Source organism: Crassostrea angulata, chromosome 3, assembly GCF_025612915.1.
Source record: "Crassostrea angulata isolate pt1a10 chromosome 3, ASM2561291v2, whole genome shotgun sequence".
NCBI lineage: Eukaryota > Metazoa > Mollusca > Bivalvia > Ostreida > Ostreidae > Magallana > Magallana angulata.
Genome location: NC_069113.1, coordinates 48,044,093 through 48,056,820, shown reverse-complemented (window position 1 = coordinate 48,056,820; position 12,728 = coordinate 48,044,093). Strand labels below are relative to the sequence as shown.

The 12,728-nt window shown below is 32.7% G+C and overlaps 1 protein-coding gene across 2 annotated transcripts; it reads right to left on the bottom strand.

Moving 5' to 3' along the window:
- Positions 1-484: 484 nt before the first annotated feature.
- Positions 485-12,662, bottom strand: LOC128177103 (phospholipase DDHD1-like). Of its 2 annotated transcripts, none has more exons than XM_052843653.1 (14): positions 12,040-12,662; positions 11,117-11,275; positions 10,742-10,870; positions 10,482-10,620; positions 9,802-9,917; positions 9,077-9,183; positions 8,543-8,654; positions 8,247-8,323; positions 7,711-7,775; positions 7,297-7,375; positions 6,058-6,207; positions 5,243-5,489; positions 4,320-4,457; positions 485-4,214 (listed from the first exon to the last, which is right to left on the bottom strand). In XM_052843653.1, the coding sequence occupies exons 1-14, from the start codon at positions 12,482-12,484 to the stop codon at positions 4,063-4,065; spliced, it is 2,115 nt and encodes a 704-aa protein (XP_052699613.1). In that variant the 5' UTR covers positions 12,485-12,662; the 3' UTR covers positions 485-4,062. The 2 variants fall into 2 exon arrangements, with proteins under 2 accessions (XP_052699613.1, XP_052699614.1); XM_052843654.1 differs by having other exon boundaries at positions 5,333-5,489.
- Between the last annotated feature and the right edge of the window lie 66 nt (positions 12,663-12,728).

The window sequence follows — 12,728 nt, the reverse complement described above, 5'->3', positions numbered from 1 at the left end:
GAAGAAGATGAAAATGTAAAAAGTTTACGAAGACAATGCTACAAACGCCAACGACGACAGACAACGGACAAAGCTCACTTGAGCTTTCAGCTCAGGTGAGCTAAAAAGGCACTGAAGTTCTTAGAAAGGTTTCGATACCCATACGCCAGTTTAAATCAACATAATCCAAGTATTGAACATATTCAAGGGTTACAAATCGATGTTATTGTAAATATACATTGGTTTGAATGATTTTTTGAGAATTGTGGATATTTTAATTTTACAGTATCTTATCCGTCCTCACGTTTAGGCATTTTACACGCCTTATCCATCCATCTTCGTTGCTCTTATTACACGTCGACTTTCTTTATATCAGTTAATTTATAAATGAATGGAAGCTAGGTGATCAGTTCTAATTTATAACTAGGTATTCAGCATTATCGGTACTCGACATCTTAACGAAGTCTACTTGTTGTGTGACCTCTGAAACAAAAGGACAAAATACTTTGCATTGAAAGTTCAGTTTTATTTAAAAATAAATGTTCATTTTACATGTACATGCATAACTTGACAAATAGTGAAAACAGCTTCTATTGCAACCAGCATTTGCAAAAATATAGAACGTAACTATATCGCGACAAACTTGATCAGTTTTGTTCAAGGAGCCAAAAACTGTTAAATACAGTAAAATCAAGATAAACTCAAGCAGTGTTCGTATACGGTTGGGAGGACCCAAAAGTTATCAAAATTTGAAATTCACCACATTTCTGATAAAACAAATAAACTTGTGCTGTTACATTTATTTTTCTAACGAATTCAACCTGCTCATAGGAGTACATGCATATTGAATGAGACCTAATATTGTGTGGTTTTCACGAATTGAATTAGACAATAAAAGTAAAAACAAAGTATGCAATAAACTGATCTTTAAAATTATTGCACAATAAATACCCTGAATCATTACTCAAACTACCCATCGCCACAGAATTGTTTTTGTCCAAAATGATTTAACAAACTTAATGGCTAAAATAGCAATGAAGTAACGCCAGATAAAAAGAAAAAGCATCAAATTTTCAAGCGAGAAGATTCATTAGGTTCAACCTCTTATTTATTTAATTAAGCATTTTCTTATTCCAACCTAAAAAAAAATCATGGACTGTTAAAAACATATTTTTTTCAAGTACATTTAATATTCTATTGCTGTTTCGCCTCGTCTGACCCACCCCGTGAAACATCTTAAATACATACAGTGAAACTCAGTTATAGCGAAGTCTGTATTTTCCTATATTTGTTATTCCTTTATATATCTGTAGAAATGTAGATAGAACATTCAGTTTTTGTGACTGTAAAAAACATGTACCAGAAAACATGCTGATGAAATGGATAACAGTAAGTAATGAAAAGTTAGTTGTGGAACCAGAAACACACTATCATATTTATTTTCGCTGGAAGAAAATATCAAATGAACATTTAAATTTTGTATTATAAACAGGATGATTACTAGCACACAACCAAGTTGCTCAGCATCAAAAATGTTCTTAAAAGACGTGAACAAACAGAGAAGATAAAAACTAATACAAGAAATAAATTATATAATATCTAGACCTTTTTTTATGATGACTGATGGTTCTGTTCCTAAATGGATTCAGCTCCATCACAGGTAACTGTGTTAACTTTTCATTAAAAGAAAAATATGAAACTCAGTTGGAACACATTATTCAATAGGCTAATAAAATGTGCTTACAATGCATTCGAAATGTTGCCTACATTACATGTAGGACGGGTGTATTGATTTATCATTAAAATTGTTTACATTCAAACCCTAATTTCAGAAGAAAGAGTATTTGTTCTGCTCTTAAATAAGGCTAAAAACTGAAAGGAATGAATTCATTTTTTACCTACAGTATAATACACATGTATAACATAACGTAGGGCAGTTTACACATTTAAAAAAATAAACTACCCTAATTCAAAATATATCAGACGATGTAGATGAAAATTAATTTCACTCCTTCACTAACAGCAGGTGCCTGTGAACTGCAAATTGTCGTTCACTGGAACATACAGATTACAATGCGAAATTTACAGTGGCCCAGGTAGTACACCATAGCAGCTTGAAGCAGAATAAGATAGCAAGTGACAAAAAGCAACAAACTGCAGTTTGACAGCAGGTGAAACAATCAATAACGGTCAACTCTATCAGCCTTAATTAAATTGTAATACTTTAACATAACAGCATGGCTAAATAGACACAAAGTTACATGTATTGATAACATGACCAAATCCATAAAGAAACAAAGAACAGTTCTTGTAGGTTGTATAAATAAGGTATAAAAATAAATATCACAGACTGAGTTAACGACAGGAATATTTGACACAAACAAAAGGGCAAGGTGTATATTATTTTCCTCTGAGTCAAACAGTTAGACTGGTCTTGTGCTTTAAGCAGTTATTCTACATATGGTACTAGCTAGTATAATAGTATATCCATAAATGACATGTCATTTGCTCTACAACATCAGATAAAGCTGTGAACCAAAAAATCTTAGGTCTTGTCAAATTTACCCTTTGAAAACAGTCCATGGATTTCTATAAATATATAGATACCGGTATATATACTGAGTCAGAGGCCAAGGTCATATACAACAAACAAACTGCGATTGTCATGTCAAGGTGGAATGTTTAAGTTCTGGTCATTTTTTTTAACAGTATATACTGGCATACAACTCAAATAAAAAAAAAAGAAGAAGTAAACTTTGAAAAGTCATTCAGAGAGAGAAACAGTTCATTTCTTAACACAACAAACACATTGTAAAAATCTTTGAACATCAAATCTTCAATGTATCGAGCATCATCAAACAACAAAATAAAAACACACTGGCAGCCTAATAATAAAACAGCATCTTCATGTAGATACTGTATTACCATGAATTAAATATAAAGAATCTAATATCAATAATCCCACAAAACAATGTAGTTTAGAATAATAGTAGAGAGGTATTGTGATTATCAAGACTAGAGCATGTATACATATACATGTACCATAGATACCAGGTGGTCCTAGAGACTACTCTAATATGAACAACATATATATAAAGTCTACGGATAATCCCACAAATTAACATGGTTTCCTAAATAAAATTCCATAGAGTGAAAAATCCCACCGCCTTGAATGATTCATACGATGAATGTTCTATATGGCCATAAGGTGAAATAACACATCATCACAAAATGGCTGACCTCTGATCGAAACGACATTTTATTATTAGAATGACATTTTAATACCCCCAAAAATTTTTTACTTTTGAAATTCATTAACTAACAGATCTTAATGTCATTATACACCAAGAGTATTTAACTTGCAGGTGTATAAAGCCTCACACTTTACAACCTTGATAAACACAATACAGGTAATCCAACAAGCACCTTCCTCATAGATTATCTCTTTTGCCTGCAAATAATATGGTTCTTATACCATTTTACAACAAAAGCATTTATTATCAAAATTACTGAGAACTGTTGAACACATTCATCCTAGCGGGCTGGAAAACCCATCTCTCGAGAGACAATGTAAAAGATACTGGTCTACACGTACATTAACTCAATGACTGAACTTCAAACTTCAAAGTTTGAGCACAATTTAGCACTGAAAATGTTTACTACAATTTTGCTGTGTTATTAACAAATAAACAGAGAGTTTACAACATGGACCTGGTAATATTAATCTACCGGAAAAAAGGGTTTTATGTTGCTAACGTAGCTACCATCTTGTGTCATGTATAAATCAGTCTTAAGCATCTAAATATTTAACCTATCTTGATTCATAGTATAATGCAGTTACAGTTTTGCAAGGTAAATGTACATGTATAAATTGAGGAAAACATTGTGATCCTTGAAAGACTTTGGATTACAGTAACCATCGAGCAGATAGAAGCACAATATATGATTGTAAAAAAAAATTCTTTTGGAACAAAAATTTGTAGGCTTAAAAAACAAGGATAAATACAAACAACAGGATTTGTACACTTGGATTATAAAATTGTAATACAGTGTTTTCAAATGGAATTCTGCAGATCTAGGCTGTCATAAATCCTGAAGTTCTGGATGAATGTGCGACAGAACAAAGAAAGCCACGTCTCTATCCGTCCAGTATGAAGTGTGAGAGGTCAGCATGGAGATGTAGCTGTTGGAGAAACTGGCTTCCCTCAACTGGTAATCTATTCTGTACTCCAAATCTACAAACATAACACAAAGCTCAACTTCTACTCTGTGGTTTAGATTTACCGTAAACAAAATCTTGAATAATCAGATTGCCTCATTGAGTTCAGGATCACTCTTACCTGTTTGGTCAATTTCTTGAAGAACCTCTTTGCGCTCTTTGATGGATTTTTCGATTTCCTGCACATCCTCTTCCATTTTTTCCAGCATCTTTAGCTCAGCAGACATATCTTCTGATTCTTTTCCTTTCAACCATTTAACTGAAGCATACATTAAAGTATTCAGTAAAACAACTGCATTTAATTTTTGTCAATCAATATTACATTTGAAATGAAATTTTGAAGGACAGGTTGCCAGGTACAGTAGCTTTCATTCATAATGTTTCTACTTGTTTTTCAATTTGTTTTTCATATTTAATTTGGGATATCTATTCTACAAACATATCTGAAAGGTTTTATGGTACTTGAACCTGAAGTGTGACATGATTTCATTACTGATAATATTAGTGGACATCAATTTGGATTTAGTTAACATCACTGGTTGAAAGATACATAAATTCATTGAATATTGATCTTCCAATAAATATTGCTATCAATTTTTATATTATGTAGATAAACTTAACAGTGGAATTTATGAGAACAGGCATTCACTGAATACTTATGAAACATTTGTGTATAGGTAAATAGTTGTAAAATACATAGAATATACGTATTGAATAATGGAATAGTTTTAGTATCAGTTTAAGACCAAAGGTAAATAATACTACATGTATGAGAACAGTAAAGTAAACTTCCACCACATAAAAATGAAAACATAAAGCAAGAATTCTAGAAGCATAGGACACAATAAATCAAGCTATAGATAAAAACAATGTGAGTTAAACAGTTTTTATGAGGTGCTCATTAAACAATGAGTAAACCCTGCTAAAAGATTCAAATCCAAATACATTAAGACATAAAAGAGAATTTTCAATTTCATTTGAAGAAAATATGTTATTGGGGTGTCCTATACTCCCTAAATTTAGCCATCACCAATGAATACCCACAAACAGAAAAGCCTTGGTTACGAGAGGGTGAGGAGTCGCGACTATGCTGTGGAGAAGAGTCATTGTTATCAGCGCCCTCTACCGGATCACCTTTGTCTGTGATTTTTTCTGCTGACGGTTTAAATGCTGCGTAGGCTTTGGTTTTCATCTGGTTGTAGGGTTCCTTCTGCTTGTGGTCAAAGCGGTGAATCGGCAGAGGCATGATGGTAGAGTAGTGCTTCAGAATGAGAGGTTCAAGTCGATAAGCCTGGTATGATATAAATTATTTATAAGCAAAGTTACAAAGAACAGTAAAATTAGATACTTCTTACTGATTTTTTTCAATAAAAAGTTTTTTAGTCCTAAAATCCAATGACATCAAAGATTAAATAATACAGTTTTTTTTTTTATCAATTCAATTCGCAAATCTAAATGAAAAGTAAACTTCGTAAAAAAATAAATATTAATAATCACATTTTTAAGATACAATGCAATAAATAAATATGCAAGGCAATCAATAAGAAATAAACCAAATTAAGGTTTGAGAAGACTGAGAAGAGAAAAACATCACAACTCCTGCAAGAATTACAGGTAACTCTTGAATAACAAATTTTGAAATTTCTATTTAACATCTTCTCAACTCTAGACAATTAAGGTAGAAATTTCAAATGTGGAAAAGGTAAATTTTTTTAGCTTAAATAATTTTCTATTAAATAATAGCAATTATAAATATGATGACATATTAACAAGATATATTAATCGAACGATATGTCCTGAACTTAACAAATGTATTCTATACGAGGTATCTATATTATCATTAATAAAAACATCCTTACAACAGGGTCATATGGATGATATATATTGAAGAGGCGTTTACAGAGACTGGAAGGCATTATGTGATCTAGGGTTCCCTTTCCCTGAGGTCGGAATCCTCTCAAAGCCAGGAACACCGCCAGAGGAGATCCCAGGCAAAACATGTTCTCTATCTATCACAATCAGAAGAACAAAATCAGACAAGAATCAGTGTGTAAAACTGTCTTGCATGCTATAGCCTTTATGTTACAATATTTTTTTGTCTGTCATTTGATTTCATTTTGACTGTATGCCAACATGGTGATGTCTACTGTGGTTTCATCAATATTCGTTGAATACCAATTTTCGTGGATTTCCTTTTTAAGTCTATCCATGAAATTAACTGTTCATTGAAGTGCAATTTCTACTATCAATTTGTATTGAAAGGATCATTGGCCACGATTTTACGTATCCTTGAATAGGTGATTTTCACTTTTTCCACGAAAATTGATACCTTTGAATATTAAGGTACATGTACTCCACTACACCGAGACTTATACTTCTTAAGACACTACGTCACAAGATGGCGATTTAAATGTTTTGTTAAACTGTTTGCATCAATCGATACAGATGTATATCGTATTAGCTCAGTGGTTAAAGTATCAGGCTTATGAACTGCAGGTCATGAGTTCGAATCCACCTGGGGCTTTTGTTTATATTTACTGAATGAAATTTTTGAAAATATCATTTTTATCTAAAATTGCACATTTTGTCCCATATTTGACATATATACTTCTTATCCATCATGCTTTCTATCATGATAATCAAGTAATTTTCTGCTGATTTGGGAAACTATTTAAAGGTGTAGTAAGGCACCTTAATGAAACCACAGTATATAAAATCATTGAATTGAACTGAATGATGGAAAAGTCTTAAATTACAAACCAAATCCTGTTGTCTGATCAAAACATCTATAGTTTTAGATGTCATTGTCTGATTGAAATACACGCATAAATTGTTGCTAACTACTTGATGCGAAACAGTTTACAACAGAAATCAAAATTATATTCAAGGTGATTTTTTTTAAACTTTTAATTTCGAAATTAAGAAAGGATGCTTGTTGTTGTCAAAAACTTCATGATAAACTTTTATACACAAATTTAAGTAAACTCAATTTTCTGTTAAACACAGGTCCTATCTACATTCATGTGAATATAAAAATGACGTATATTTTTTTGTGGTTTATGCAATGACAGCCACATGTAGTTATGACCAATATTTACCGTGAAAGAAAGTGTAGGTCCACTTTTTTGTTTATGCTTCTCTTGAACATCTTTGAGAATGGATTCAACTGCAGTGGCCCTGTTTTCAAGAAGTGATGTTTGTATTTCTCAATAAAGGTATTGTTACAAGATCGCAATTGAAATTATCATCAAAATTATTCCCCTCTTGCCTGATCAACAATATTTCTATCACTGTCTAAAGACATAGTATTATATTCTAGAATTACAAATTGGTTTACAATCAGTGTCAAATACATTTACTTAGTCAAACAAACAAATACTTTTGATTATTATTTTCATAACCTAATGCAGTACATTTTAAGTTTCATAACCCAAATTACTGATAATAAAATAAGAGAATCAGATTATTGCGAAATGCCATACATTTTTTAACAAACAATAAAGCTGACATACTTTTGCCTGGCCTCGTGTATTTCTTCCTTGATTTCACTGGAATCGGAGTCTTGTTGCTCACCTTCCTACAATTAAAATAGCCAACATCCGATTCACTCCAGACTACATTTCTATAGTAGCAACAACAGAAATCTGAAAGTTCAGAGTTAAAGGATGGTCTCTGGAGCCATGAAACTGAGACTGGGGATTTTGTTTTATAACATATTTTTTTAAAAGTTGCATGAAACATTCAATATAAAACTTTTTTCATTGAAGAGAAACAGGATTGGTAAACAGCTGTATCTAAACAAAACTGATGATGCTGTTTTAAAATATCTAGATTTGTATACTTTTTCATCAGTTGATTGTGAAAGGGGGAAAACACTTTTTAAGGAAAGGCAAAATATTTCCATGAACATCAACAGAATAATATGCAACACAGAGAAAGTTTCCACAAGTATCAGTATAATCAAGTTGCAAATTTTCAAAAATAAGAGAATATTGGTGTCATGATTATTTGAATATGTCCACTGTGAGAGGACTAGCGTTGAACTTACAATAACAGAGTTGACAAACTGATCATAGAGCTGAATAGGATTCCAGCCAGTGATGATGTCATAGGAAATCACAGCACCTACAGGAAAAGTTCACAAGCATATGATAACATGCAGCTCTGACACATTTATGAATCAAAATGACTTAAAGTAATGAAAAGTCTTGTTAATATAGATGAACTATAATGATATGTTTATGATGATCAATACACTGGTGTTATCAACAGAAAAGCTGACAGTACTGTAGCTATAGAAAAGACGACGCCAATATGTCCCAGCATCCACTAACTTTACTGTACCTAGAGAGTGGGCCACAATGGAGACTTTTCCTCCATTGACCTGGAAGTAAGGATTTCTGGCACAAAACATCTCAAACAGTCGATTCAGTTCATTCTGTAAACTGTGGGTTATCTAAACAGTCAAAAAATATACCGGTATATACATCTTTCATTAAATATCAAATAAGTTCTGAATCAACAGTCTCCCTCTTAAACCTTTAAAAAACCACATTTAAAGTCTGTGAAACTCTGGACTAACCCTTTCACATTCTCGACATTTTTTTGGGTTCTCATTTTCAAGGAAAATAAAAAGATTTTTTTTAATTACTTTATGAATAAAGTAAGGGAACCTACATGTATAAGTATTATATATGAATACGCTATTTTTTTTTTTAGACATGTGGCTTCTGTGCATCAATATATTTTGATCATGTTAAATTTAAATGATGCTATAATGAAGTGTAAAAATGGCTTATTTGTCAAATTTGACCGGTACAATTGGTAAATGGTTAATAAACTAAATCAATGTTCTCATTACTGAAGAAAACCACACACCTCTGATCTGTACAGGGGACTGGTATAATACAAAATGTCCATTGCACTGTTGTTGAGAAGGGACCGCATTCCTCTCATCTTGTGTGGTGTTATCAAATCCACCATGTCTACAGTTGAGTAAAGACATTAACAGAATGCCAATTAGGCCAACTTGCATTTTGTGATTTATTCTCCCACTGTTCTCTATAAAGTTTCTTCATTTCTGCCCAGTATATTTTTAGTTACGATAGTTTTGATGCATCAATGCCTATCACTTGAAACTTCTTTTCATTTAGGCCTACTGGAGCTTGTCACAAGCTTCGGTATACAATTTTCTTAATTAAGATCTGGAACCTTTACCAAGTTAACCTTTTCATTGTGTATAGTAAGGCCAGAACTTTTAGAGAATTAAAAGGCTGTAATTCGATTGCTTTAAGGTTTGTGCAGATCTTTTCTTAATGGCCAATGTTTCATCTGTTTTATCAATTAATTTTATATTATGGTACATTTTAAAATCAATTGATTTATGCAAACTTAATACAAAAAACTAAAGGTGGAGAAAATCTGGTGACATGACAATAATGGTTGTCTGGATTTAAAAATCATCTAGAGCAACAAAGAATGGTTTGCTCATTTGTCAAATGAAAGTTTGATGTAAAACTAATTCTTAATAAAAAATTGTTGTAACTTTGAGACTGAAATGCTCTCATTAGCATTAAAACCTGTGACAGTACTTAATGAACTACCTCCATCTAGTTTTAAGCTAGATCTCCACTCCACAGGTAAAAACTCAGCCCTCTGTGAAGTATTCTCAATCAAACAAAAATGCTTGGCTTTCATCTGTGATACTTTCTCTCTCAATCTAAAAAGAAAATGATATAGACATGTATCTATTAGTTAGAATGATCCAAACAAATTTCTGCCATGTTAGAATGTTGTTGGATAAATTTTTTGATTTAAAAGTATGACATTAAGTTGTTTCCCCTTGCATCACTTGGACAAAAAAAATCTCTGCAGACAATGGTTTCATTGACAATGTGAATTAGTAAAGTATGAAGAATATACATGTATAAATTCATCAACAACGGTTCAATCACAGTACATGTATGTGCTCCACTCAAGCATTCCCCCATTGTTCTCATTAGTCATGACATTCAACGGTATATGCACTGTATACAGGGAAATATTCGCCCCTATTTTATTTTCGAAAATTTTGTCGTCATTGTCAGCAGGCAAATTTAAGACTGAGCGAATTCTAATGCCTAAATTATCTCTCTTTAAACACAACAGTGTCTGGGTGAATTCTTGTGGGGGCAAAACTGTTTGCGAGTGTAGAAAGGCGAAAATTACACGTGCCAAAAATAACCCTGTATGTAGTATACACTTAGCAGACTGGTATCTTCATTACAAAAGTATATATATATACTCTTTCGCTCTCTTGACAATGTTTCCGGTTTCCATCTTCTGCCCAATGCCGTGAATAACAAACACAAGATGAGAAATGTCGGCAGGCTTATCATCCATAACTGCTTCATATTTGTAGCCTCGTAGTAACCTGGTGCCAGCTGTGAGAAGATAGAATAGAAATTTTTTCTGTATACAACATCTAATGCTTAATTATGAAGCAGTTATGTCATTCAAGCAATCAAGATTATTTCATATATTGACTAAGATGCACTTTCATACCTTTTTGCATTCCAAGTTTCTTCTTAAAGCCGCGGACAAATCGCGAGGAGGCTGCCTCACTGTACAGGTAAGTGTCATTGGGAGAATTCCACTCAATGTAAAAGTCAGTAAATTTTATGCGATGGAGAACTAAAAAAAAATTCATAATTTACAAGTTTTTGTTGATGATGAGATACTTTCCTTTCTAACATAGGTACAGTATTAAAAACTACATTTATAGCAATAGCACAAAGAAAACATAAACACTTGACATCTTTCAAATTGAATTAAGGTACCGGTATAAGTTCAAAGACTTCATGATACATTAATTGTATTTCGAAGGGGTTTTATCAAACACTTTGTGCAATCTACTTTCTGGTAAGGGGGCACACAGACCTGGCCTTGACCTTTGTGGAGATGGGTGCTCTTCCTCTATCTTATGTCCCAGAAATTTAGCAACATGTTCCGTTTCTATTGGCACTCCAAAGTTATCTTCTAATGGCTGTCCATTGTATTCATAAAACCAGAGTCCCTGTGTGATGTCTGATAAGTCACCTTAATGTGAATTAAAAAGAGCTACTCAAAGGATATAGCCTTCTTTTTTTTTGCTTGCAAAATTTGATTACATTTACATCTAATAAATATGTTGATTTGATTATATATCTTATGTTAGTGAGGAATTTGCCTTGCATGATTAAACCCAATAAAACTATTATTATTATCTGGAAATATAGTGATACATGTAATACTAAGGTAACTTTCAGTATATACAGTAGATGTGAACTGCACTGAACAGCCTGATTAAACAGTTCAAGCACTTGAGATCATCCCTATCATATATACCTATAATTCTGAATAATACTCTGTTTACTTAAGCCAACTACTATTGATTTCTTACTGATTCAGATTTATTGTTGTGTAGCTACTTACTCTGTAAACAGTTTCAATGATGAACTATCCACATTGAAATTTTTCAAAGTACTCTTTATGGAAGTAGTAATTATTTCAAATGAATCCTTTGATCTCACTAATATTGCTTCTGTACTGTACTATATACTTACATTTTTACATTTGTGAACTGTAGAGCAAATGCATCAATCTTATAGTATTATTTAAATTACCTTGGAATGACAAATTCATTTCTCTTAGGATTTAGCTTAATAATGAATATTCACATTTTTAATTGTGCATAATATTAGATTTAGCTATTTTAATGAAGAAGTCAATTGAGTATATTACTATATAATCAGTTGTTTATAGGTTATTTATCTTACTAAAGCGAAAACAAGCTAATATTGATGTTTGAACCAAACACATACCTGACCAATACACAGGTGTGCACTTCCTTTTAGCAACATCTACTTGATAGAGGCCACCGCGAACCAGTATAACATCATTGTCAATTTCTTGTTCATCCTCGACAGTTTGTAACGCTCGGTATCTACATTCTATTCTCAGAGAATCATAACCAATAAATGGTGTCCATTCCTTATCTCCTTCTTGCTTGTAGAACCACCGGATTTCCTCTGGTCTCAACTTGTCAACATACTCTTTTTTAGGGAATAGCGGGTTTTTTAATCTTACTAAAGGTGGAGTTGCTCTTGCTTCACTGTCTGCTGAAAATTCACTCGTATTGTCATCTTCTGTCTCATCGTCCGAAGGAAACAAACTCGGATAAAGCCTATGATCATTGGAACTTCGCGAAGAAGAGGTGTTTCTAGAACTTCCAATGCCATCACCCAGCGATGCAAACTCGCTCGTCATGTCGCTTCAAAGCACAAAATTGTCAACTCCCCCTCTCCATATGCTATAAAATATATGTTTTCATTTCATGAACCGTGGTAGTCTGCAACCAAGTCGTCAGTCTGCAATCAAGTCGTCAACATATGTCGTCTGTAACACACAACTGTCAAAATTCGGACTTTGGTCCAACGACCTTCACCTTTCAACGTCACGCTTATTTGCGTATTTTATTAATCTGCGATGAAAACCACGTTGCATCCTTTTT